General features: G+C 50.1%; 1 protein-coding gene across 6 annotated transcripts; it reads left to right on the forward strand.

The window, feature by feature from the left end:
* The first annotated feature begins 10 nt into the window (after positions 1 to 10).
* On the forward strand, positions 11 to 27,995 carry TOP1MT (DNA topoisomerase I mitochondrial). 6 transcript variants are annotated; one of them, XM_077351346.1, is made up of 21 exons: positions 11 to 137; positions 2,694 to 2,810; positions 3,657 to 3,776; positions 5,037 to 5,130; positions 5,484 to 5,542; positions 6,416 to 6,478; positions 8,106 to 8,181; positions 9,590 to 10,122; positions 14,033 to 14,148; positions 15,687 to 15,808; positions 16,726 to 16,848; positions 17,701 to 17,888; positions 18,967 to 19,111; positions 19,206 to 19,349; positions 19,777 to 19,962; positions 20,506 to 20,574; positions 21,407 to 21,521; positions 22,870 to 22,997; positions 24,366 to 24,460; positions 26,036 to 26,185; positions 26,305 to 27,995. In XM_077351346.1, exons 2-21 carry the CDS (start codon positions 2,713 to 2,715, stop codon positions 26,405 to 26,407), a joined length of 2,727 nt encoding a protein of 908 aa, XP_077207461.1. In that variant the 5' UTR covers positions 11 to 137; positions 2,694 to 2,712; the 3' UTR covers positions 26,408 to 27,995. The 6 variants fall into 6 exon arrangements, with proteins under 6 accessions (XP_077207461.1, XP_077207464.1, XP_077207460.1 ...); XM_077351349.1 differs by having other exon boundaries at positions 3,660 to 3,776; XM_077351345.1 differs by lacking the exon at positions 11 to 137 and adding an exon at positions 2,466 to 2,569.
* Positions 27,996 to 27,999: the final 4 nt, after the last annotated feature.

Consider the following 27,999-nt stretch of genomic DNA (forward strand, 5'->3'; position numbering starts at 1 on the left):
CTCCCCCTCCCGGCCGCGTTGGGTCGTTCCTGGGCCCCAATCAGAGCCCAGCGGGATCCTTAAACGGGGGGCTGGGGAGGGGGCCGCGCCCTAGAGGAGAGGAAAGGAGCGGCCGGGTGCTGAGCGCCTCTGGGCAGGTGGGTGGCAGCTGCCTGCTGAGTCGGGAGCACAGGGGGTGGGGAGGAGGAAAAGCTAAAGGGGGGAAATGGGGGGGGGCTTGCTGGTTTAGAAGGTGACCAAGGGCCCTCTTTTTTTGAGGGCCCTCTTTGGGGCTTTTAAAAAAAATGATGAAAATGCCCTCTTTGGGGATTGGAATCCTGTTCCTAGTCAGTAGCAATGATCACAGCCTAACTGGCAGAGGGATTTAAAAGGAGGCCGGTCAGAGTGGCCACTGGTTAGGAAATAAGGCCCTGTTTTTTTGTTTTTCAAAATATGGCACACCTGTGTTTTAACTGTTTAACGCCTGGAATCCACCGCCGCAGGAAGGGGTGGCAGGAGCACCAAATGTAAGAGACCCCTGCAAGGGGGGGTTGGAGGAAGGTACGGAGCAGAGGCTCACCTGTGGCCCCACAAGCTTCATTGCCCCCCTCCCCCACCTGGGGCAGGGATGCTCTGCCAGCTCAGTGCATGGGGCAGGAGGGAAAGGGCTTCTGGAGTTCTGCCCCCAGCTGTGGACCTCCCGATGACACCTGGGTTTTGGCCACTGTGTGACGCAGAGCGTTGGACTGGAGGGGGTCTCCAGCCCACCATGCTGTTGCATCCCCAAATGTTTTGAGCCTGCAAGCATCTTTGGAATTCTGTTGCAGGGGGCTGGAGGCAGCCACAAAATGGCGGCCTTGTTTATTTGCATGAAGGCTTCTTCCATTGTGCCCATAAACCTTTCAGCAGGCACCTCTTTGGTTGTGTCCATGGCATTGTGATTCTATTTATCGTTATGTCAATTTTAAAAAATGTTTTATTCAATCGTTGTTCACCGCCCTGAGATGGCAGCGTCCGAGAGGGGCAGTATAAAAAAGAAATAAAAGGAAATAAACACCAGCCAAGGTCTCTCCACGCTTCCCCAGCAATATTTAGCTCTTTGCTCCTGGCATCTCCGGTGCCCGACACATCTGGCAGCCAGAACCAGGCTGCTCTTTTGCCCTGAGGTCTCCCCAGCCTTCAAGGGGGGTGGGATGAGTTTCTACAGCAGATGTCACTTGATGAAAAAGCGAAAGGTGTCTTTGCTTTTATTATCCCTTGAGGGTTTCCCACAGGCAGTGCTTAAGTCTGCATTTTCCATTTCCTGCCGTGGAATAATCGGCATTGATTAAAATGTGCATCTGCTTAAAAAGCTCCCTTCCATTCTCAGAGGTGATCCTAAACTGTGTGGGAAAGAAGCAGTGGATTGCACGCATTTGCCATGGGCACCTTGGTGGCTTCAGTCCGCTTCAGCAACGGTTTGCAAACGGATTTTGCTATCTCACACAGTTCAATCCAGGTGCAAAATGCAGTGAAACTGGATTAAAAACATGTTATTTTGTAAAAACGCCCTCTGTTTACTTCCTTTTCTCCCTAGTAAAGGTATCCCCTGTGCAAGCACCGGGTCATGTCTGACCCTTGGGGTGACGCCCTCCAGCGTTTTCATGGCAGACTCAATACGGGGTGGTTTGCCAGTGCCTTCCCCAGTCATTACCGTTTACCCCCCAGCAAGCAAGCTGGGTCCTCATTTTACCGACCTCAGAAGGATGGAAGGCTGAGTCAACCTTGAGCCGACTGCTGGGATCGATCTCCCAGCCTCATGGGCAGAGCTTCAGACTGCATGTCTGCTGCCTTACCATTCTGCGCCACAAAGAGGCTCTTACTTCTCCCTAATAGGGGCGCAGAATCACTTATTTAGAACGCTCCTCTCCTCTCTCCTCACACAACAATAAGCCAGTGTGCTGGAGTGCTTAAGAGTGCTGAGCCTAGGACCCTGCGGTGGAATTTTTGCATCATTTGACATGCTGTCGCAACATTTGGACCTTGCTTCAGTTCTGTCTTTAGACTTCTGGTTGGTTCTAGAACCCTAACTTCTTAGGAAAGGGAAGGAGATTGTAAGCCGCTTTGAGCCTCCTTTGGGTAGAGAAAAGCGGCATATAAGAACCAATTCCTTCTTTCTCTTCCTCCTCCTCCTCTTTTTCTTCCTCTTCCTATATTGGTTGTCCCACTTCATGGACCGTATTGACTCACTTACGAATGGTCTGCCTTGAGTTCGAATGAGAGAGACGACTGATACATGAGGGGGATGATAAGTAATCATGCCCTGCCAATCAAAGCACCCCTTCCCTCCAGGCAATTCGATCTCTGTAGTCTGGCGATGAGTTGGAATTCTGGGATCTCCAGTCCCCGCCTGGAGGTTGGCAGCCCTAAACCCCAGGTGATGTTACATCATAGTGACCTGGCAGCAGAGGTGATTGGTTGGGCTAATTGCTGATGTCATAGTGCTATCCCCCCCCCCCCCAGAAGGCAGTTATGAACTAAACAACGGCCGTAACATCTCTGGGGGGCAGGAATGAAAACAGGAATTCTCAAGATTATTTGCTCATGAAATGTACATATTCCCCAACATAGATGGCTACGGCTGTCAGAGTGTAACCGAATCAAGCTGTTTGAAGGGGCGGGTGTTGCTGATAACGGATTTCTACGAATGCATCATCCTTTTTTTGTTTCTGCAGAAATAAGCTTGCTTGCAGAATGACCGATTGGGAAGATTTGGCCATGCGATCGATGGGGGGCGCCCTTGAACCTGATTGGCGGGAGCCTTCGCTTCAGAGGATCGATGGGGGCTTCCGGTGAGGCATGGCGCTCGGGGCATGATGGCCTCCCAGTCTTTGGGCAGCATGGGTGGGCTCAGGAGGGCAGGGGAGGAAGGGGCACAGGCTGGATCGTGTCTGCACCAACCTCATGTCAGGAAGGGCCAAAGAGTTGACTGGGAGCACAAGGTGGAACATTTACTGGGTTGGTCCTTCGTTCGTTCGTTCGATTCGATTCGATTTATTTCCTGCCATTCCCTAGACCAGGGGTAGTCAAACTGCGGCCCTCCAGATGTCCATGGACTACAATTCCCAGAAGCCCCTGCCAGCGAATGCTGGCAGGGGCTTCTGGGAATCGTAGTCCATGGACATCTGGAGGGCCGCAGTTTGACTACCCCTGCCCTAGATGGCTCGTGGCGGGTCACAATGTCTTAAAATCCCATTAAAACTCCCATTAAAAGACTTAAATCCTCCCAAGATGGCAGAAAAATGCCATCTTCCCCCTATTATTATTGTAACTTTTATTCTGCCCTCTCTTGGCACACTCAGGGCGTATCACAACGTTGTTGTTGTTGTTGTTGTTGTTGTCATTATTGTTTTAATAGATTTCTGTCCCCCTTATATACTATAGCTGACCTATAGCAGCATGAATAAAATACAATGTAGGTGTATTAACGTCATTTTAAAACCGTAAAATATAAGTGTACACAATCAATAAAACTAGGATTAATAACTCCCTGTAGTTATGAACCAACCCAGAACCTGTCAGTACAAATATGAGCTCAATCGGCTGGTGGCAGCGGCAAGGTTATCCGCGTTTTCCCACCTGGTCTCCAAATCCTGCTTCTAAGGTGTCTTCCTCTTTCTGCTCTGAACTTTGTAAAGGAGCAAGAGGGACCAAACTGTGTCGTGGATGCCGGAAAAACCAAGGCAGCCGAGGGTGAGAGAAGCCAAGGAGAAGCGTCCGTCAAGGCAGAAACCGCTGCAAGAGAACACCATTTCCAGGTAACTCTCCTTCTTTTCCTTTAATACACTTTTTAAACCTTCTTCGGTGTGTTTCCCACACCCAGGTCTGATGCTTGCGCTTTCCCCCGTGAGGCTCACCTGGCACCCACCATACTGTCTGTCAGGCAAAAGGGGGGGGGGCATTTTCTTTTCACTCTGCCCTTAGATTCCCAGCTGGGCCCCATTCTCCAGGCACCGGTCTCTTGCTTTTGTTCTTTCCATTTTGATCCTGGCTCTTCTGCAAAACCTGGTGGGTGACTGCCTTTGATGTCAGGCCCTGAAGGCAGCCTTAACTGCGTGTGATGCAACTGGCAGCCATGGGAGAAAAGGTCAAGGCCATTCACCTTCCTCAGGAATGCACGGATGGCTGCAGCATTTCCCAGCCCAGAGGCGTTTTTAATAAAACTGCACACTTGGAACTCTGTCGGTCTTCCATGCAGAAACTGGCAAGGCCAGACGAGGGCTGTCCCTAAGGCAGGCTGAACTCCCACAGCCGTAGGTTCAGGTGGGCCGCTGCGCTGGTCGGAAGATGCAGAATGAAGTCAAATGGGACCTTTTAGACCAGGGGTAGTCAAACGGCGGCCCTCCAGATGTCCATGGACTACAATTCCCAGGAGCCCTTGCCAGCATTCGCTGGCGAATGCTGGCAAGGGCTCCTGGGAATTGTAGTCCATGGACATCTGGAGGGCCGCCGTTTGACTACCCCTGTTTTAGACCAACAAACCTTCGTTCAAGGTGTAAGCGTTCGTCTGCAGAGACACTTCTTCAGACAGTGAAATGGAAATCACCAGGCTACGTATATAAAGAGAGAGTAATTTACTCTAGATTAGTAAATCACTACACTAGACTACGAATATAAGGAGAGAGTAATTTACCTTCTTATATATGTGGCCTAGCCTAGTGATTTACTCTCCCCTTATATGTGTGGTCTAGTGATGTCCATCTCATGGTCTGAAGACTAGTGCAGGCAGACACAAGCCCTCAGCTTGAATAAATCTTTGTTGATCTTCTGCTTTGTCCTACCATTACTACGTCTCCCGGGTTCAGTCCCCAACGTCTCCAGTTAAAAAGCAGCAGGCAACAGGCAATGTGAACGTCCTCGGTCTGAGACTCTGGAGAGCAGCTGCCGGTCAGAGTGGGCAATACTGACCTTGACGGGCCAGTTACCTGGCTCAGCGTAAGGTGCCTTCACGTATATCAGTGACCGGCATCAGGCCGATGCTCCAGAATCCGACCTCTCTCTTTACTTCTTTTGCTAAGAAGCTCTCTCAAGCCAGAGGAGACCAAGAGGGGCAGAGAGGCACACCAGAAGGCCGCCAACACTTCCGGCACGCTGAGGAATGAAAGCCCTGAGGTACGTCCCTCGCGATTGGGACTGCAGCTTGGGGGCAAAAGGAGGAGATCAGCGAGTTGTTTTCACATAATGCTAACTAATATGGCCATGTGCTGGACATTTTGTAGGTGTGCTTTTGTCTCCCATGGGTAAGAATTGGAAGTTGGCCAAATGCACAGTCAGGGCCCTGTCAGAACTTTGAGCATTGTTGTGGCAGCCATGTTGTGGTTGTATCCACTACTAAGGATGTGCGCTTCGGCTCGGTTCGGCTGTCTTGGTGATCACCGAAGCCCGAGGCGGAGTGCAGGAGGCCAGCACTGCTATGCCTTGGTGACAAACTCTAGAACTCTCTGTTCTGCCCCTTTCTCTTCCAGGGGACGGGTGAATCCAGGCCCTCTCGGTCGCCTTCACTCAAAAGAGAGAACCTGCCCAGGTGAGTCTGTTTCAGGCCTCTCAGCTGCCCCTGATGGGACTTGCTTAAGCTTCTGCCAACAGCAGAGAGGTCGGGGGCCGTGAAGTGCTGGGAAATCAGGGGCATTCCTCATTTTTAAAAAATGGACATTTGTACCCTGCTCTTAATTTGGTGTCTTATGCATAGTCATGATTTAGTTTCAAGAGGCAGGAGGACTATTCTGGATATAGTTTCGAGCCATGTGGAGTGGAATTTGATTCCAGGAGCACCTTTATGACGAACAAGATGATCAGGCTATGAACTTCCAAGACTCAAAGCTCTCTTCGTCAGAGGTTTTGCCTCTCCAAAGCTCAAAGTACTTGTTGGTCTTTAAGGTGCTACGAGACTCAAACCTTTTTTTAAAAAAATATTTATTTATTGGATTTACAGCCTACCACTCTCAGAAACCGGCTTGCGGTGAGTCACATAAAAACAATCCAACAATAAAACCCAATAAAATCACAGAATAATAGAGTTGGAAAAGGGACCTCCTGGGTCATCTAGTCCAACCCCCTGCACTATGCAGGACACTCACAATTCTATCGCTCATCCACTGTCACCTGCCACCCCTTTGCCTTCACAGAATCAGCCTCTCCGTCAGATGGCTCTCCAGCCTCTGCTTAAAAATCTCCCAAGATGGAGAACCCACCACCTCCCGAGGAAGCCTGTTCCACTGAGAAACCACTCTAACGGTCAGGAACATCTTCAGGATGTTGAGATGGAATGTCTTTTGCATTAATTTCATCCCATTGGTTCTGGTCCACCCCATGAACACCATTTTTGCATTTAGACCGCTGGGTTCCCTTGCACCCCCAGCCATGTTTGACCAGGACACCTTGGCCTTTTCTCTTCCAGAGATCTCAAAGGTGCCGTGGACTTCTCCAACTGTAATGGCCATGACAGCGTTCCTAGTCAGAGGTAAAAGGAGGACAGGGTGGGGGAAGCATGCCCCAACAGGGTCTTGTGTCACTGACTGTCCAGACAAATGTGCTGCAATGTCCACAAACTTGCATGAGACATAGAAACACCATTGATTTGGGGGGGAGGGGTGGGAGGAAGGGGGAGAAATGAGATGACACACCTAGCAAAGGAAGGGTGAAGACAAACAATGAAGAGGGGGCCACTGCAGTTGCTTGGGAAGTTTCCTTGCAGGGTGTGCTCTAGGAGAATTAGAAGAGAAACACTTTGGGATGGGGTGGGGAATCCTCTTAAGTTCTGCTTCTGGTTTCTTTTGGTTTTAATAGGGTCAGGGATGGGCCTTTAGCAGGTTCTCAGGTTCCAAAGAGAGACTGCAGGACAGAGAGTCAAATGCAAGACCTCCTTTTTGAGTGACAGCCCTCCCTCCCTCCCAGGGTGTCCGTTGTGGGGAGAGGAAAGGGAAGGCGACCGGAAGCCGCTTTGAGGTGGGGAGAGGAAAGGGAAAGGCAATTCTTTGTCTTCTTCTTACTTGGGGGAAGGAGAGATGCGTATTTAAGTTGCATTGGATACAGATGATAGAGTGATAAGTAAACTCCTGGGCACTCCATGAAATTCATGAGCAGTAGGCTTAGATCCAAGGACATTCTTTACCCAGAGTCATGAACGTGTGGAATTCCCTGCCACAGGAAGTGGTGGCAGCTGGAAACAAAACTTCCAGAGGGGATTGGATAAACATCTGGAGCAGAGGCCCATCAGCGGCTCTTAACCACAAGGAATAGGTGGCAAACTCTGTCTGGGGTGGGGCTGCTGTGTCTTCCTGGAGCGTGGGGAACACAGTGGGGGGGCTTCTGGCCTTGCTGGTGGACTTCCTGAGGGCATCTGGGTTTTGGCCACTGTGTGGCACAGAGAGTTTGACAGAAGGGGCCATTGGCCTGATCCGACAGGGCTTCTCTTATGAACATGCATGTCTGTTTTCTTGGTGCTTGGGGGCAGCAGTGGGAGGGCTTCTGGAATTCTGGCCTAGCCGAAAGGCTCCTGCATGTTGGCCACTGTGTGACACAGAGTGTTGGATTGCAAGGGCCATTGGTCTGATGCAACTTGGATCCTCCTATGTTCTTACGTTAAATGCTCTCACATGGAAGAGATATTTTCCTTGCGCATAGAGGGCACAAGATCTACTTGCCTTGCAAGGCTGGACTCCTGGCTTCTCTGGTTCCCACAGCAGATCTGCGTGGAATTTCTGAGCCCATCAGCACAGGGTGTTACGTGAGGGTTGGGTGGAGCAGAGATGGGGAACGAGAATGCAAAAAGAGGGACTATTATGTTAGAGCAAGTTTCGCCTGTGATGAACCTGTGTGAGAGCAGGTAGTAGTCACCTGGGATGAACTTGAAACGTGTCCCAAGCTGACCCTAGTCTGTCCTTGCAGAGCTGCTGGCCTTATGTGCTTCGTGGACTAGCCAGGTTTTCAATCCAGGACTCTCTTGGCCCTATTCAGCATTTAGCTTGCTCCTTTGGCTGCCCTGGTTGAGCCAGGGTCAAGAGGGTCTCGCCTTGCGGAGGAAGATGGCTGTGGAATTGTCTAATAGTACATTTAAGGGTCTTCTTGTGCTCTGTTTGCATTTAAAGTCTAGTGCCCAGGCCAAAGAAAATTAAGCTGGAAATGGAAGAAGATCCATGTGTGCCTGCAGAGGACAACCGTGGTGTAAGTAATGTCAGATTTTGGAATTGTGATCTTGGCTGGTGAATCCTGCATCTTAATTCTGAGCCAACAAAAGCAGAGATTCTGGAGTTGTATGTTACCCACATTTGCACATAAATACTTTGCAGAATTTCTTTGGCTGTTTGCAAAGACCAGCCTTCTTTCTCTAGAAATCTTTCTCTAAAATGTGCTTGGGGTATCAATTCAGATTGCAAAATATTGTCCTGAACGCAAATGGGCTATTGATGAAATCTCAGAAGCAGATTTTTTTTAAGTTAAGAAGAGACTTAATTTGAGCCCCCCCCCCCCCCCCCAGTCATGCAGGTTGCTGGACTACCTTGGGAGAAGCAGAGGGGAGGGGCTTGCTAGAGGCTTCTCAAAGGCATGGAGAAAGTGGGTGGTATTTTTTGCCCTGCTTTCCTCAAAATACAAGAACTCTGGGGGACCCAGTGATACTAGTGGGCAGACTGAAGAAAGTACTCTTGCATTCAGTGCATAATTTGTGGAACTCACTGCCACAGGATGGTTGAGATGGGTTTAAAGGAGGATTAGACAAATCGACAGAAGAGGGACCCATCCCTGGCTATAAACCATAATGGCTAAACGACAGAACCTGAATGTACAGTGGCAGTATACCTCTGAATGCCAGCTGCTGGCCCCTCTGTGTTTCTGCTTTAGATGTTCTAGGCATCTGGTCGGAAACAAAATGCTGGACTGGATGGAAATTTAATAACAATCCTAAGTAGGATTTTAGGATGCTTAGGGCTGATCCTGCATTGGACTAGATGGCCTGTATGGCCCCTTCCCACTCTATGATTCTATAACAAAAAGAGCCCTGCTGGATCGGACCAGTGGTCCATCTCATCCAGCATCCTGTTTCACACAGTGGCTAAGTAGTTCTTCTGGAGATCCAAAAAAGGGTGCAGAGGCGGAGGTCTTAGAATCATAGACTAGAATCATAGAGTCAGAAGGGACCTCCAGGGTCATCTAGTCCTACCCCAAAATCACAACTACTTTCCCATCCACAGTGACCCCAACACCATGCCCAGATGAGCCCCCCCCCCCAAAAAAAAAATCCAGAATCCCAGGCCAGTGTGGCCTGGAAGAAATCTTCTGAAGTTTTCTCCTGGTACTGGAATTCAGAGGTTCCCTACCTCCAAACATGGAGGTTCTCTTTAGTCCCCATGTCTAGTAGCTGCTGTTTGACCTAGCCTCCATGCATCTGTCTAATCCCCTTTAAAATCGCCTGCTATGGTTCTGCCAGGTAGGTCTTAATTGGTGGAGTTTTAAGGCAATTCCAATACCTAATAAAAATTTGTATTGCCTTTAAATTGTGTTGAGCTACTCCCAGCTCTGGAGGAACAGGGCAGAAGTATTGAGCAATAATTTGGGCTTCTTAATTTCCCTTAAGTTGGCAAGGCAGCAAGCCAAGAAAGTATCGGCCGTTTCGGAATTGGACTCCGGCGCCCCGTCCAACCCGGAGCAGGCGAACTTCAGAGCCACGGAGGAAGCAAAGATGGAAAAGAAGAAGGAGAAAGGGTTGAAAAAGTCTGGAAAGGAAAGGAGGGAACCCCCGGTGAAGGAAGAGGTGGGCTCTGGGGAGTGGGAAGAGAAGGGGCTTCCTGACCGAGAAAGTGATAGCGAAGAGATCTCCAGACGGATCCTGGAGGCAGAGGAGGGAGTGAGGAGGCTGCTGGGAGAGCCCTGCGAGGTAGGCTCCCAAGAAAAAGGCTCGGAGGAAGAAAAGCCCAAGAAAAAGAAGAAGAGGAAAGCAGACGTGGCCGAGGAGGCCGAGAGAAGAAGAACCGGCAAGAAGGCCGAGAAGGGCTCCCAAAAGAGGAAAGCCAAAGATGGGGGCAAGGGCGGGAAGAAGAAGAGGCCGAAGAAGGAGGACAGGGAGCCGAGGAAGAGCAGCGAGGAGGAGGACGGGGGGAAGTGGAAGTGGTAAGTGGGGCGAGGAACGCAGCATGAATTCCTGGAGAGAGAGGGGGCCAGCCTTAGGTGGGTGAGGGGCAGACCAGGAGCTGGGAGACTTGGATTCAAATCCCCACTTGGGCTTGGTGTGGTGGGGTTACCTGGAGGTCTCCTGCTGCTTTCACAGTGGCTTGCTTTGGATGGTGGTTTTATGCCCTGTTGAGGTCTGGCATAATTCCATCCCCAAATCTTCGGCTATTTCCCGTTCCGGAGCTGGCAGCCTTGGGCAACAGCAAGCAATACTTTCTGCTCTGGTTGCCACTGGGGAAAAAAACCACAAACAAATCCAGAGAAATATTTTTGAACACTCCTTGGTTGCTGCTCTCACACCACTTATGGCGAACCCATTTTATGCTCGCAACAGCCTTGTAAGGTAGGCTAAGGTGTGAGTCACCCAGCCCAACCTTCCATGCAGGATCTGAACTGTCGTCTCCCGATTCTACTCTGACGCTATAACCAGTGCCTCTCTCTAACCCACGCAGAACAAACCTATTATTTAAGGGAACACCAGATTGGGGAGGGGCGTTCGGAGGTGGTTTGCCATGGCCTGTCTCTGTGGATCTTGTTTATTTGTTAGACGTCTTCTTCTTCATCTTCTTCATCGCTGCTCATTGGGGGTAGAGAGAAAAGGAGTCCTGTGTTGTGACGGGGGGGGGGGAAGCCAGGAATTTTTAAACCATTGCTCACATCTCTGACCAAGCGTTTCTGTTGCGTGGGAGCTGACCGCAGGGATCTCCAGCTGGGAGGCTGCTTGACTCCCACCTAAAGTCTTCCTGCTTGCTGATTTTTGAAGCTGGGGGAGGAGGAGGCTGGAGGCACTTTAAAATGCTTGTTTAAAATTATCTCTAGGGAGTTTAGGAGGGGATTAGCAGTTAATTTGCAAATTCACAACAGCATGCCTTGCCTGTTTTGGAGAACCAATCCGAGTGGCGCAGGGCAAACTCCTTAGAGCAGGGGTAGTCAAACTGCGGCCCTCCAGATGTCCATGGACTCCAATTCCCAGGAGCCCCTGCCAGCGAACGCTGGCAGGGGCTCATGGGAATTGTAGTCCATGGACATCTGGAGGGCCGCAGTTTGACTACCCCTGCCTTAGAGCTCTTCTGGCAGTCTGGGTTGTTCAGTTTGGGGTTTTTTTTTTTAATGGGGAGGGGGGAGGGTTACCAACCTCCAGGCAAGGCCTGGAGATCTTTCCGTATTATAGCCGATCTCTAGTTTAGAATTCAGCCCTCCTTGAAGAAAGGGCTGCTTTGGAGGATGGGCTCTATTTCTGCTGCAGAAGAAGAAGAGCTGGTTTTTATTCCCCGCTTTTCACTGACTGAAGGAGTCCTGACATGCCTTACAAACAGCTTTCCCTTCCTCTCCCCACAACAGCCACCCTGTGAGGAAGGTGCCCAGACTCTGTTCTGCTTGACAGCCAGGGGTTTCATTCACAACCTCTTCTCTTGAGCTGTGCTGTCCTGCCTTGTATCTGCTTTACCCACCAGAGGTCACTGTCAAGCAACATTTCCCGTGTATTTTGGACTCCATTTCCCAGGGTTCCTTGCTCGCTCTGGCATTATGGGTAGGGGAAACCAGGAAGCCACAAGGGTGCCTCACATGTCTCATTTGACAGCCCCTGCTTGCATGTAACTCCTTGCTGCTTTTTGTAATGCCGCGCTCCGTGGTTTGCCGGGTTGCACATCTCCAAGGGGAAGCGTGCTTGGCATGCCCCGCTGCACCGCTGTGGGCGTGTGGCTGACTGCAAGGGATGCGGTGGGCGCTTCCCTGCACACAGCTGGAGCAGGGGCCGGCTGGCATGTGGAGGAAACGGGCAGGTTTGCTTTTGGGGATGTGCTGGCTGAGCCGCCCGCCTGTCACTTTCAAGCCCGGCTCGGCTTTTTGCTGCAATTCCCTGAGGGTTGCTCTCCGGAGGTTTTCTGCGTTGCCCCAAAGGGCGGAGATTCTCAAGGGCAGGTAAGGCCAGGCGGAGATGGGAAGGTTATTGACGGTATGAGTTTGGGGGGGAAGCATGCCTCTCGTGTAAACATCTGGACAATTACTCCTAAGGCAGGGGTAGTCAAACTGCGGCCCTCCAGATGTCCATGGACTACAATTCCCAGGAGCCCCCTGCCAGCGAATGCTGGCAGGGGCTCCTGGGAATTGTAGTCCATGGACATCTGGAGGGCCGCAGTTTGACTACCCCTGTCCTAAGGCATTAAGACTCCTCAAAGTGTGCATGCACATGGAAGCTTATGCCTTGATAAAACCTTTGGGGTCTTAAAGGTGCCACCGGACTCAAACTTTATCCTTGCCAAAGGTTTGATGCATCTGGTTTTCAAGCTACGGCCGAAGCAATTCTAATGCGAGAGTTGGGCCTAAATATCCACGTAGAGAAAAGGGAGCAGTTAGATTTAGGATTAAATATGCATCCAGTAAAGTTAAAAGTTAAAAAGTTAAAGTAACGCCTGTACTTTTTTCCTTTTAATTTTTTCCCACTGTAAATTGTTTTTTAAGGGAGGGAAATAAACAAACTATCAAAAACCGATAGCCTTAACATTTTACTTATTTACTTCATTTATATCCTGCCTTATATCGTTCTCCTCTTCTCTGCTTTATCCCACAACAGCCCTGTAAGGTAGGTTTAAGTGTGTGTGAGTAGGCCAAAGTCACCCAACATTTTTCTAAGGTAGGGTGGGGCTTCGAACCTGGGTCTCCTGCATCCTTTAGCCACTAAAGCATGCTGCATCTCTCGGCATATTTGTGAATTTAAAAAATATTAATTAGGCACAAAACATTAATTAGGTACAAAATAGTTGCTATTATTATAATGTATTCCATTTATAAACTGCCCTCTCCTGTCAGGCTTAAGGTGGCGTAAACAACTGTAATACAAATTCTGATAAAACAGTAAAATCAAAGAGATAAAACAATATCTTGAGGGCCCAGTTTGGGTTTCATTTCTTGGGCCTTGTTCCTATCCTTGTCTCTGGTGGTAAGAAACAGGAGGGGAGGGCCCTCATTTTATTAATTGTGAATGTCTTAACATTATAGCAGCTAACCAAAGAAGAGAATTGATTAGGGAATAAGTTTTCTCATGAGTATGTCTGTGGTATAATGCTAAAAGTGATGGGTTCTCCATCTTTGGAGATTTCTAAACAGAGGCTGGGTAGCCATCTGACTGAGAGGCTGATTCTGTGAAGGTTCAAGGGGTTGGCAGGTCACAGTGGATGAGCAAGAGGGTTGTGGGTGTCCTGCACAGTGCGGGGGGTTGGACTAGATGACCCATGAGGTCCCTTCCAACTCTATGATTCTAAAAAATGTAAATATCTTAAATGTTAAAAGTTCTTTAAAATTGCTTTAAGATGCTACCTGAAGACAACACTTCACGCATCAGGTCCCCATGGGCTTTGATCCACTACGGTACAGCAAAATGGTTAGGCTGAACATAGGTGTGTGCCGTGTGCCAAAGAGAGTTTTCGTTATTAGTTTGCTTAGCGAAGAAAACAGAGTGGGAGTTTCCGTGAGTGCAGCTGTGGGCCTTCAGGAAGGATGCTCTACAGTCGTACGCCGCCTTGAACCTTTTGGAAGGCTGGTATAAAAATTTAATAAATAAATATTTCAGTCCTCCAGTCTCATGCTCTAGAAGGTAGGCTTTCAAGGCATCATCAGATGCACAATTTAACCCGGTTTGAGTCCAGTGGCACTTTTAAGACCCAAACAGTTCATTGGTGGGGAGAAGTTTTGCGTCCCGAGTCAAAGGAGCATAATCTTTTGTAAGTCAAAAGGGTTTTGGCTTTCAAGATACCGCTGTCATGAATGAAGCCACCCCTCTTCAGCTGCCTCCTAAAAGCCGGGAGTGACCAGTGACCCTTTGTGTCTTCTCCGACGTTTGTCTCCCCAGGTGGGAAGAGGAGAAAAGAGAAGATGGGGTCAAGTGGCAGCAACTGGAGCACAGCGGGCCCTTCTTCGCACCGCCTTACGAGCCTCTGCCGGATGACGTCCGCTTCTATTACAACGGTAGGGCCTTGTTTGCTCTGAGGCAGGGGTAGTCAAACTGCGGCCCTCCAGATGTCCATGGACTACAATTCCCAGGAGCCCCTGCCAGCGAATGCTGGCAGGGGCTCCTGGGAATTGTGGTCCATGGACATCTGGAGGGCCGCAGTTTGGCTACCCCTGCTCTAAGGTCTCCTGTGCCGGCAAGGGAGGAAGAGGATATTTTGACTGCCAGGGGTGCTCTCACTTGTAGGGTGAGGTCTCACTCAGCCTTGCTACCTCCGAGATTCTCTAGTTCCCCACCTGTGGGTTGGGACCTCAAACTAGGCCATTCGGATTCATCTCTGAGGTGACTCTTGAGGCCAAGAGAGAGGAGGTGGAGTGAAGAATTTTGGAAGGCTTGATGGCATATCTGGGCACTTGAAAGCTTATACTCAGAATTAAGAAGCACCAGCTGCTTAAAGAATAGAATAGTTTTATTAAGAAAGAATAGAAAACGTAAAGAAGAGAGGAGAGAGAGATAGTCCTAGCTGTCTAACCGACTAAGGTTCTCTAGAGGGAAAGCAGGCAGGAAGTGTACTCAAAGGAAGAGGCAGTCTCCATTGGAGCCAATCAGGAGGAGATTATTTGATAAGTACCAGGAAGTTCTTAATCTAAATATGCTAACTACATAATTTAACAGCACATGAAGAGTATGCTACAGGGGATATTGGAGGAGATGTTAAATCAGGCACAGTACAGATCTTGCATATTGAGAAGGAGGTTGAGGTATGACTGAATAAATAATTATAATAACAACAACAACAATACATTTTGCCACAGTGTTTGGAATCCATGCTGTTATCTGATCAGAAGTATCCAGGCCCTTGGTCTATCAGTGTCAGAATTGTCTCCTCTGACTGGCAGCTGTTCGAATCCCCACTGCCATGGAGGCTTGCTGGCCCCATCACACTCTCTCAGGTTTGCAGGTTTGTTGTGAGGACAAAATGGAGTCGGATGTAGGCCCCGTTGTGTTTCTGTTGGGGCTGAAAAGGTGGAGGCGTCAATGAAGCAGATAAATATTTCTAAACACTGAGAGAAAGAAAAGTAGAACATGTCCAGGGTTAGCTTATGCACTCTTCTTGTATTTTATGTTGGGAAAGGAAAGTGGAGTGGAGTTATTCTGTTTGCAAAATCAGCTTAGAAAGGGGCACCTGCTTCAGAAATTGAGAGCCACAGCTGTATTTTTATTTGATTAATTAATTAAATTTAATTTATATCCCGCGTCATTCTCTCCATTTCTTCCCCACAACAATCTTGCGAGGTAAGCCAGGCTGACAGGGTGACTGACCTAAGGTCACCCAACGAGTTTCCATGGCACAAGTGGGGATTCGAACCTGGTCCTTCCAGATACTAATCTGACACTGTTAATCACTGTGCCTCCCTGGCTCCATGTAAGTGAAGGTGCCACGGATGGGTCCACGGGGCTTTAGCGTGCAGCAGGGGGAGGCCCTTCATGCCAAGAGGGGAGGCCACGAAGCACGTGGAGGCAAAGCCGCTGGTCTCCCTGTTGACTCTTGCAGGAAAGCCCATGAAGCTCAGTTTGGCAGCCGAGGAAATTGCGACGTTCTATGCCAAGATGCTGGATCACGACTACACAAGGAAGCACATCTTCCAGAATAACTTCTTCAACGACTGGACAAAGGTAATTGGTGCGTGCACGGTTGTGTGGCGTCCTTGTGTGCGTGAATCACGGGAACGCATGGAGCTGCCTTATCTCTCGTCAGAACCACATTTGTGGCAGGGGAGGAGCTTTTGGGAGTCACTGCTCACCTCTTCAGCTACAGCCGGAATGTGAGTCTGTCTGTGCTTATCTCTTGGAGGGTGGAGAGATTTCATGGGACAAGAGCAGGCGTGATTGGATTAGGCGTGGCATGCAGAGGCTTTTGTCCTTCCGCCCAAAATCCCTCCGTTTTCCTTCTGTTTTCCGAGAGATAAGGACAGACGGACTCACCCTTCTAGCCGTCCCTGAAGGAGTGAGCCATGATGGCCAAAAGCTGATAGGTTAAAGAAATTAAAATTTAAAGGCCCAGGGATTCAAACTCTCAACAAAAAACATGAAAGTCATCAATTATACAAAAAAAAAACCCTATGCATTAATTACAAAATGATTAAAAACAATTTAGAGGCCCAAATGATGGCATCAAAACAGAAGAAAATTCTCGATAGCGTCCATGTGACCCTGACTTCCCCAGCATGCTTTGGCCGTGGAGTTCCCCCCTGCCTTGCTCTTCTGCCAGTCGCCTTATTTCTTGGAGCAAAGCAGGCTTCAGCATATGGTTGGTTGGGGCTTCTGCCGCTGACCCCCCCCCCCCCCCCGGCATCTCACGCCCTTCCTCTGCCAGGTCCCCCTGCAGCCCGAGTGGTCAGCGGCCACCAGGGAGAGCCGTGAGCAAAAGCACAGTGGGAGAGGGAGCAGGGCAGAGGGAAGGCGTCCAGTGGGTTGCATGGGTGGGAAGGGGACCTCTGGAATTGTGCCCGGTCCCTCCCCTACAAATCAGGAACCGGCCCTCTCTTGGAACGAGAACCCTTTTCTCTGCTGCTGCTTGGTTTTCCCCGCAGGAGATGACCCCAGAGGAGAGGAAGAAGATCAAAGAACTGGGGAAGTGCAATTTTGATGAGATCCATCAGTATTTTGTGGAGAAGCACGAGGCCCACAAAGCACTGGCCAAGGAGGAGAAACAGGTATGGTCACCATTGCTGAGCGGTGGAATCGGAGGTCCTTGGGCCAGACTGGCAGCCGCTCTCCGGAGTATTTTCTTTTGCATCTCCACTTGCCTGGCCCTTTTAATGGCAGGTGCTGCCAGGGACAGTGTCTGCTCGGCTTTCCTGTTCCGACCTTGTCAAGGGCTCAATCCAGGCCTCACACAGGCTTTTTTGGTCTGTGGTCAGTCGTCCGAACCTTGGACCAACGCTGCTATTATTCCCTTTGCACAGTTGCTGGGAAGGGCATCACCAAGGAGCAATGTGGGAAACATTAAAGTAACTCCTACTGATAGCCCAGTGGGTTGGGCAGAATTATGGTGGGTGCCATAGGAGGGGGCTCAGGAAGGAGGGCCCATGGGAAGGGATGGCACGGGTCGACCTCAACCAAATGCCAGGTGGAAGAGCTCCCTTTCGCACGCCCCGCAGAACTGTTTAGGTTCTGTCAGTGGCCTGATCTCTTCCGGGAGCTCCTTCCACCAGTTGGGGGCCAGGATGGAAAAGGCTCTGGCCCTGGTTGAGGTCAAGCGGGCTTCCCTGGGGCCAGGGACCACCAGGCAGTTGGAGGTGCTGGAGTGTAAGGCTCTTTGGGGGGTGTAAGCAGAGAGGTGTAAGCAGAGGGCTTAATCAACGGATCGTAGCTTTGAGACCACACAGATTGTAACTCGCCACAGGTAGTGCAGTGCCCTGCTGGTGGACAATCACATTAACCATGCTTTGTTTAACGAAACCATGAATGGAGTCAAAGTCTCCGTTACGGTGACCGGAAATTAGGGTCAGTGTTCTTGAAGGTCGTATAAAAGTAATCCCTTATTTGGTTTTGTTTTTAAACAGAAATTGAAACAGGAGGCAGAGAGAATCCAAGAGAAGTACGGCTACTGCATGATCGACGGACACCGGGAGAAGATCGGCAACTTCAAAACCGAACCTCCGGGTCTCTTCCGGGGTCGCGGGGACCACCCGAAAATGGGGATGCTCAAGAAAAGGATACTGCCTGAGGACATCATCATCAACTGCAGCAGGTGGGCCCCTGAACGGCGACGGTTGGTGGGAGGGAAAAAATTTGCCTTGGAAGCTCAGGTGTTTTTTCGCGGTGTCCCTGATCCCCTCCTCACTTTCTGGTTGGGGGGGGGGGGGATGCTGTTCAAACAAATGACAAAGATGGCCTGATTCCAACAGTAACAAGAGGGAGAAATTTTACTTGCAAAAACAGGAGCACATCTTACATGACATTTTCATGTAGGCATATTTAACGTATTGTGAGCTGATAAACTTTCTGAAGTTTAACTAGCTATAGCGTGAGGCTCAGGTGAGAGAGAGAAGAAGGTCCCAAATGAGATGAAACACAGAAGGCGAGCAAGGGCCACAGAAGTTCAGCAAAGAGGTGGGGAGCTCCCCCTCACTGGCCGTCTTCAAGCAGCAGCTGGACAGATCCTTCTCCTGGATGCTTGAGGCTGATCCTGCATTGAGCAGGGAGTTGGATCAAATGGCTTCTGTGATTCTGTCTAACCCATGTGCTGAGCCCATAAGCCGCTGGATATGTCTTGAGTGAAACTTGGTTGGTTGTAAGGGTGACCCCGGGCTCAAATTTTGCCCTGCTGGGAGAAAACAAAGGAATATAAATTGCAGGCCTACACTCAAGGACAAAATTATATATTTCTTCCCTGTTATAGGGAAGAAACAAGATTTTCGGCACAAAATGCGTAGCAGAGGACGGATCTTACTGGAAGCCTCTTGCGAGGGCCAGAAGCACTGCCCAGCTCTTGCAGGAAGTGGAAATGTGCAGGCCGGTCCAGATTAGCAAAGCAGAGTTCGGAGGCCAGTGGCCGTGTCCTGGGAGTAATTTCCCTCTCTGAGCACTTAAAGAGGGGATAATTCAGGTCATAACACCACCGTAGGGCAGGGGTAGTCAACCTGTGGTCCTCCAGATGTTCATGAACTACAATTCTCATGAGCCCCTGCCAGCAAACGCTGGCAGGGGCTCATGGGAATTGTAGTTCATGAACATCTGGAGGACCACAGGTTGCCTACCCCTGCCGTAGGGGACTTCTCTTTCCCTCTGTACATTTCACGTCCTTCCTCTTCCTTTGCTCTTGCCAGAGACTCCTTGATCCCCCCGCCGCCTCCAGGGCACAAGTGGAAGGAAGTGAGGTGTGACAATACCGTCACCTGGCTGGCGTGCTGGACAGAGAACATCCAGGGCTCCATCAAATACGTGATGCTGAACCCCAGCTCCAAGTTGAAGGTGTGTGTTTGTGGGGGGCTCAGGAGCTCATTGTGCACTTCACACCAGCTCTTCTTCTGGGAAAGGTGACCCCCATGCTGGGCTCTCTTTCCAGGGGGAGAAGGACTGGCAGAAGTACGAAGTGGCACGCCGGTTGAAGGAGGTGGTGAGCAAGATCCGATCTCAGTACCGCGCCGACTGGAAGTCCAAGGAGATGAAGAAACGTCAGCGGTCCGTGGCACTTTACTTTATTGATAAGGTGAGGGCTGCTTTGATGATTTCTGGGGCCTGTTGTTCCTTAGGAATGCTGGTAGGAAGGTGATGTACAACAGGGTCCACCTCCAGAACTGCATGAGGAGTACTATAATGGAGGGAATGCAGAATACTTGGGTTAATTCCTGTTTGCACAGTAACTGCTAAGTTGTTTGTAGTTCCAGAAAAACACGGTCAGTGTTAGACAGTTAGGACTATCCCTCTCTTTTCCTCTTTGCAAAGGTTTTTCAATTCTCAGTAAAACTATACTTTAAGTCTCCTGTGCGTCGGCATATTTAAACTCTGACAGGCTCCTGTCTGGTTGAAGACATGGTCAAAGTCGAGCCCCGACACCCCAGCGTGGAGCGGTCAGGGTAGAGTGAATGTCCTCTGACTCCCCCACCCATATCTCTCCCCCCCATGTCCCTGTCCAGCTGGCCCTGAGAGCGGGGAATGAAAAGGAGGAGGGGGAGACGGCGGACACGGTGGGCTGCTGCTCATTGCGTGTCGAGCACCTCATGCTGCACCCTCGGCTGGACGGGAAGGAGAATGTCGTGGAGTTCGACTTCCTGGGCAAGGATTGCATCCGCTATTACAACAAGGTGCCCGTGGAGAAGCAGGTGAGCACAGCACCTCCGTGGGGCCCACCCAACCTGTCCCCAGTGCAGGCAGCTTCAGAGGGCCCTGGGGATATGGGGGTGGGCGTGGGGTGGGAGATGACAAAGAGGAATACTCTAGGGCAGGGGTAGTCAAACCGCGGCCCTCCAGATGTCCATGGACTACAATTCCCAGGAGACCCTGCCAGCGAATGCTGGCAGGGGCTCCTGGGACTTGTAGTCCATGGACATCTGGAGGGCTGCAGATTGACTACCCCTGCTGTAGGGCCGTCATTCCCAAATCTGGTTTTGTGCTGCAGCCAAATTCGTACTGAGGTCTAGTCTGATATTCTGGCCCCTACCCGCTCTCATGCCTGAGCCGTAAGACCAACGAGCCTTGATTTGGCGTGTGGGTTTTTGATTCCGGGCACAGGCCCGGCGGTGGTAACGGTGCAACATCTTGGCTGGTTATTTTGGAGCTGCTTTGGGGACCTTGGCCCCCCTGTCCCTTCGGTCCCTTTGGAAGCGGAGTCTTCCCTGTAGCCATTCTCTTCTCAATCCGTGTAGGTGTTCAAGAACTTGCAGTTATTCATGGAGAACAAGGACCCCGGGGAAGATCTCTTTGACAGGCTGTCCGTAAGTGCGGGGTCCGTCTGGGGTGCTTTGGGGTGGGCGTTTCTCCCTGTCTGGCTGGCTTTTGGCTTCCCCGTGCCTTTAATGGCTGGCCTCTTCTACCAATGAGAAATGTGTGTGTGGGGGTGATTACAGCCTAAAATCCCAAAACATTGAAGTGCTCAGTGCGGCCAAACAACTAGGGACGTTGATGCACAAAGCCTTTTTAATAAAAGCCAGAAGACATGGTCCTGTGGCTAAGTCAACTCTTACCAATAGTTCCAAAACGCTTCTGGCTGTGTGGGGCCTCCTCCTTTAAAATTCACTATTCCGCAGGCAATTTTTCTCCAGAGGCAAAACAAGCAATCATGTATTCGTACAACCATAGGCAAGCATTCAATTAGTAAGCCCGTTTCGTAGCCATCCTTGCTCAGAAGTTATTCTTATTAGGTCTTCTTCAGGAGTTACCTGCCCAGAGATAGAATCATAGAGTTGGAAGGGACCTCCTGGGTGATCTAGTCCACTATGCAGGACACACAAGCTACCTGGGATCATTTCGACTTTTTAGTTATAACTCTACACTTACCCAAGAAGGAAGCCGGTCTACATCTCTTAATCTGTTCCCACATCAGCAAGCAAGGAGCCGTCTCACAGAGGAGACATGAAGCACAGTGTAGATTTGCCTCTGACATAGTGCATCCGCGCATTGGCCCATCAGAGTCCAGAAGTCTGATGCAGTCCAAGGCAGCTTCATATGCCTGCGGTGGGCAAGAGGTGGAAGCACAGCTTCGGTCCCCAGCCATGGCCTTACTGCAGTGGGCTGATCGTGACCTTGCCCTCCCATCCTATATTCCAGACGACTTCGTTGAATAAACATCTCCAGGATCTGATGGACGGCTTGACGGCCAAGGTCTTCCGAACATACAACGCATCCATCACTCTGCAGGAACAGTTGAGAGCGCTCACCAATGGTAATTTATTTTATTTTTGTTTTATTAGGGAATTTCTAGACCACCTTTCCCGGTGAGCTGGGCGTGGATTACATGGAATTACAAGCAAAATGCAGCGTCGATGCTTTCACTCCCTAACACAATCTTACAAACTATAATTGCTTTAGTTTTTTGCATACTCAAGTATTTCGTAACAGTGGTATGAGGACCCCCAACTTTGCAAGCATGTATGCTGCATGGTAGAGATTTGGGACACATGGATAGATTCTGGAGCCATTACAGGGTTTTCCCTATGAAGACGTCTCTTTTTGCATTTGGAAATTATCACAGAATCCTAGAGTTGGAAGGGGCCATAAATGCCATCTAGTCCAACCCCCTGCTCAACGCAGGATCAGCCCAAATTATCTTATTTTTTATCTTTGAATTTATATACTACCGCTCTCAATTAGTCTTGCGGCAGTTTACAATAATAAAATACAATAAACTCCTAAAAAACCATGAATATATTAAACCATGAATACATTAAACCATGAATACATTAAACATGGCTGTGGTCCGAAGCTGTGCTTCCACCTCTTGCCCACCGCAGGCATATGAAGCTGCCTTGGACTGCATCAGCTTTAGGATGCTTAGGGCTGATCCTGCGTTGAGCAGGGGGTTGGACTAGATGGCCTGTATGGCCCCTTCCAACTCTAGGATTCTATGATTCTATGATTTAAAAGATGGTGATATGGTCAGAGTTCTAAACTCTTGCTGTTGGAGAACATTTTGCAATCCAGCATTTACTGGTGGCTTGTCTGATTTCGTACCGGGGTGTCAGTATTCATGTTCAGGTACATCGTATTGATTGCTAAACAGGTACCACTGTTATGAAATGCATGTTTATGCCAAAAAAGAAGCAGTTGCAGAGTTTGTGACATTGTGTTAGGGGGGGCCTGCACAGCGGCTGCATGTTGCTTGTAATCCTCTAGATTCAGCAGTCCTGTGGCTCTGCTGATTTGATTGTATCAGTGCGATTTACAACATCTTAAAACAGGTTTGAAACAACTCAAAAATTTCAAATTGATGTCTAAATGCCACATTCGTTCAACAAGAAAAGAAAGGGCAAGGAAAGGAAGGGGAGATCAAAATTTGAGTCCAGGGGCATTTTAAGACCAACAAAGTTTTATTCAAGGTGTGAACTTTTGTGTGCACGCACGCTTCCTCAGACATTTCCCCAAGACGGGTTGTGAGTGTCCTGCACAGTGCAGGGGGTTGGACTAGATGACCCAGGAGGTCCCTTCCAACTCTAGGATTCTACAGGAGCTGGTCCCCTATCCTGGCACCTCCGTCTCCCAGCAGCCTTTTGTTGTTGTTGTTACTTTCACAGAAGATGACAACGTGGCTGCCAAGATGCTTTCCTACAACCGGGCCAACCGGGCCGTCGCCGTCTTGTGCAACCATCAGCGGGCCACCCCGAAGACCTTTGAGAAGTCTATGCAGAACCTCCAGGCCAAGGTGAGCCTTGCAGGGGGAGCGTTTTGCAAACCGACTGCATGGGCATTTGATTGGCGAAGCGGAAGGGCGCCTCCTTGTTTAGCGGCTTCCTGCCTGGGCCTGGAAACAACAGGCTTCCCTGTTGCGGTTGAGTGGTCTTTCATCCGGCTAGCGAGGGGCCACTTCCCAAGCGTGGGGTGGGGCTTCCGGGCTGTTGTACAGCGAGGGCTGTGAACTCGACGCAGGCAGGGATGGGGGGGTGTTGTTGATTCCTTGGGTCTGGTGGTGGTGGACCCGGGTTTGAATCCTTGGTCAGTCAGGTGTTCACTGGTTACCCCGGACTGGACCTTTCTGGGTCTCATGTGATGAAGTGGAGGGAGGGAGAATTGGGCTTCTTAGCCTGAGTCTGCTTATTTAATTCCTACATTTCTAGACTGCCCTTTCCTCAGGGTTCAGGAAGGTTTTGTGCCCCGAGACGGTATGTCCAAGAGGGGGCAGTATATAAATCCCTAAATAATCCTTTTAATGGGTTTTAATGGGGATTTTAGCTGGACTTTGTAACCCGCCATGAGCACAGGATGAAAATATAAATAGAAGATGATGAGTTGGTTTTCACTACCCAGAGTAGCCTCAAAGCGGCTTACTCTCCTCTCCCCCCAACAGACATCCTGGGAGGGAAGTGGGGCTGAGTTCTCACAGAGGCGGCTGGTTGGCCATTGAAGGACGCTGAATGCTAGCCTAAACACATGCTCTGTGAGAACAGCACTATCAGGACTGTGGTGTGAGCCCCAAGGTCCCCCCGCTGAAGGAGGAACGGGGAATCAAACCTGGCTTGCCAGATTAGAAGCTGTCGCTCTTAAAAACTACACCATGCTGGCGTGGTAGGCCTGAGCGTGTATTTCAGAAGGTGGATGGGCAGGGGAGAAGGTCTCCTTCCAAACAACTGCTGAAAGAAGCAGGGAGCCACAGTTCAGTGCAGAGGTGAGGGCACTTGACTCGGAGAGAACCATGTTTCATTGGCAGGAGCCTCTGCTTGGCATTAAGAAGGTCCCAGGTTCAATCCCCAGTCGGAGTAGGGAGCAGGTGACAGGAGAAGCCTCTTCCTGAGACCCTGGAGCTCTGCTGCCAGTCTGAGCGGGCAATACTGATCCCAATTCACCTTGGGTGTGCTTGAGGATAAAGCAGCTTGAGTGTGTGTGATAGGGTGTACATAGGTGGCCTGGGTTCAAATCCAACCCTTTGCCGTGATGCTTACCAGCCAGCCTTGGGCCTGCCGCTCGCAGGATGGTTGTGAGGATGACGTTGAGTCAGGGGAAGCAGCATATATGCAGCTTACTAGGAAGAGGGGTGTGAGGTCCGTGCTCACCTTGATTTTTACCTTTTTCTTAGATCGATGCCAAGAAGGATCAGCTGGCCGATGCCAAAGCGGAGCTGAAGAGGGCCAAGGCGGATCACAAAACCAAGAAGGACGTGAAATCTAAAGCGTGAGTTGATCCCTCTTCCTTCGTGGAACTGGTAGGTTGGGAACTCACCTCTGAGACTTCCTGGAGGCGGCTGGTTGGCCGTTGAAGGACTCTGGATGCCGGCCTGAACACATCCTCTTCTTCTGGATCGCTGCCATCTCTGTCGGTGCTCATGTGATCCCGGGGAAGTGAATCCCTCTGAACGCGGAGCATAGCTACGATAAAGCTCCCATTCACTGGGGGACATAACCGGCATCCTATAAGACGGATCTTTTCAGAATTCCCCTGGGTATGTTCGTAATGCTGGTTTTTAGAGTGTGTTGTTGGAAGGTGGCCTTCAGCTCTCCCTTGTAGCATTATAGAGGACCAGCAGAGCTGCTTTGGGAGGTGGGCATGTCTTGTTCTATTCACGGAAATAGTGAAATGTTAGTTGTACTTGTGTAGCCCACCCGGGTCCATGTTAGTCAGGAGTGCCAAGAAAATAATGATTAAGCCTTTTGTTACTGTTATTATGGTGGTTCTTTTCGACTTCAAACTGCAGCCAATTTAGGGCGACCTCATAGGGCTTTCAAGGCTAGGGACAAACAGACGTGGTTTGCCTCTGCGTGGACCTCCTTGGAGGCCCCCCATCCAAATACTGATCCTGGCCGACCCTACTTAGCTCCCGAGATCTGACTAGGTGGGATTAGCCTGGGCCATTCAGGTCAGGCTGTAAAAGTGTAGTTGCACGGAAAAAACAGTGGAATTTTTACATTCATTAGTAATTCTATTCAAGAGCGTGTCCAGTGGATAAAATCAATCCAGACGGCCGAAGAACCTCGCTTTGATAAGCACTTATATCTCAGCCAGAGTCTCATAAGGCGCAAATTTATTGTGGACTGTGTTATTCTAGTATTAGATAAACACAGGGTATTTCGCCACAAATCTGTCAGAGAGAATAAGAGAACATAAGAGAAGCCGTGTTGGGTCAGGCCATTGGCCCATCCAGTCCAACACTCTGTGTCACTCAGTGGCCAAAGCCCAGGGGCCATGAGACCCCCACCAGAGGGGTCAGATGTCCTCCCACTGTTGATCCCCAAGGACCAAGGAGACAGAGCATCCCTGCCTCAGACAGAGTGGCTCATGGCCACTCATGGATCCCTGCTCCTTAGGTTTATCCAGTCCCCTCCTGAAGCTGTCTATGCTGGTATCCACCCCCACTTCCTGCGGCAGTGAATCCCACGGGTTAATGACCTTGGGTGAAGAAGGACTTCCTTTTCTCTATTCTAACCCTCCTGCTCCTTAATCTCACAGAGTGCCCGCCAGCTCTTGTAAGAAAGGGAGAAAAGGACTTTTTCCTTTGCTTTCTCTGTCCCAAGCAAAACTTTGTATACCTCTCTCCTGTCGACCCCCCAGTTGGCATTTCTCCAATCCAAAGGGCCCTAGCCTCCTTAACCTTCTCTTCATCGGGAGGGTGTTTCAGGAAACAAGGTTTTCCGTCACGGAGCACGAGGACTAGAATCTGGCGTGTTTGGTGAGACCCAGCGGGGCGCTGCGCCTTTTGCTTCCTGTGCATTCCCCGGAGCATGACTGGGTCGCTCTCCTCTTTGCAACTAGCGCCGTGGAAAAGAAGAAGAAGCTGGTGGAGAAGATTGAGGAGCAGCTGTCCAAGCTGAGCATGCAAGCCACCGACAAGGAGGAGAACAAGCAGATCGCCTTGGGCACCTCCAAGCTGAATTACTTGGATCCTCGCATCAGCGTGGCCTGGTGGGTGAGGGCAGCCTTGGAGGGTTTGGGGGGGAGGCAGGCCTGGGGGGAGTGGGAAGGCGGGGGGGGGGTGCTCAGCTTGGATTACTCCACACCTTTCTTTTTGTCTTTGTCTACAGGTGTAAAAAATTTGATGTGCCCATTGAGAAGATTTACAATAAGACCCAGCGGGAGAAGTTTGCTTGGGCCATAGCGATGGCGGACGAAGATTTTGAATTCTAAGGCACGGCCTTTGGGTAGCGAGTCATCATTTTTACGCCTTTTTGTCAGCAAAATACATCTCTAACGGAAGAAGCTGTTGTCTCTATCACGTTTTGTGTCGCTGAGAAGATACGTACTTCGAGGCATGTTGGGTAACTGGGCCGCAACCTTCCCTCGGTTTATTATTTTGGGGAACTTAAGTGACGGTTTGGTCACCTTTACCCTTCACAGGCTTAGCTGTCATGGCGTTTGTCTTTAAGGATCTTGGGATATAAAAGTCCTGGATACCAGGCACCCGAGAACTACAAATCCCAGGGCTCCGTAGGGGAGGCCATGACAGGTACAGCATCCATTCTGGTCTGTCCTGCAGATGTAGCCGTTGCCGTTCCCCTCGCCTTTTCCTGGTCCCTTGTCTTTTGTCCCGTTCTGAGACAGCAGATGCTTTCTGTGAGCCATTTTGTTGAATGTGTCCCAAACATTGTGCCACTCAGAAGCACTTTTCCGAGGGTGGGATGAGGCTGAACTGGGTTTCTGGCTTTTGTCGACCCCTGAAAGAATGCATTGAGAGATGTAGCGTCAACCAGAAGTCCAGTAGCTGTCTGTCTGGGAGATGGATGTTACAAAGGGGATGGTATAATTCTGACCAATAATGAGATTAGGTTTTCCTGATCCGGTCCCTGTTCCCTGCATCAGAGATCCCGTTTTACCCTACCCCACACTTCTCAATCTGCACAACTAGAAATTTGCGGGCAGGATCAAGGAATTCCTGGATGCCGTCAAACCAGATTAGCCTGTCCACGTTGGAGCAAACAACTGAAGTGGAGAGTCTTACTGGGGGTTGCACAGAAATGTGCTCCGTGTTACTTCTTCGTCTTTCGGGGACGCTACCTTTCAGAGCGATGGAGGGCAGGGAAGATGATGTTGCTTCAGAAAGAGATTGGTGGGGGGGGTCTGTGCTAAAGGCCCCCGGACCTTAACTCCCCTGGGGACATTCTGCGGGTATCACTTGAATTCACGCCAGAATGAGTGGCTCCCTGCTCATTCTCAGCAGCCGTCCTCTCCTGGTGGGGCCTCCTTGGCTTTCTAAGGAGATTGTGACACCTTCATCACCGGAAGCAAATTAGGCATACGTTGAAGGGCAGCACAGGGGTTATTTGCTGTAGTTTTGTACTCAAAATAACGGGTTTGTGGCACGACCATCTTCACTCACTGGCTGAACGATACTTGTAGTTTATTGTGGGGAGGGTGGACAGAGTTGGGTCCCGGGCACGATCCTGGAAGGAAAGAGGGTCGGACCGTCTGGTCAGTTCTGGTGTTTGCTAATAATTTGCTAATGATTCCAACCCAAAGGGCCCAGTGGGAGGGGAAAGGGTTGTTTTGATTTTCCGCACCACATTTAAACCAGCGGCTGTCGCAGAGGCTGGCCGAGTTAGCAAGGCCGTTCTCAGTTCCTTGGTCTTTAGGGCCCTCTGGTTGCTCGATGTCCAGCCACTCTCTGCGTTCACGTCCAGGCTTCGAGGGTCCGGGTGCCGTTCCTGAGACGTCCTTTTGTTTTTGAGGTTGAGCTGCTTGGGGAAGCACTTAATTAAAATATTAATATTTTTCTCCATGCT

The sequence above is a fragment of the Paroedura picta genome, chromosome 9 (genome assembly GCF_049243985.1).
Source record: "Paroedura picta isolate Pp20150507F chromosome 9, Ppicta_v3.0, whole genome shotgun sequence".
Lineage (NCBI taxonomy): Eukaryota > Metazoa > Chordata > Lepidosauria > Squamata > Gekkonidae > Paroedura > Paroedura picta.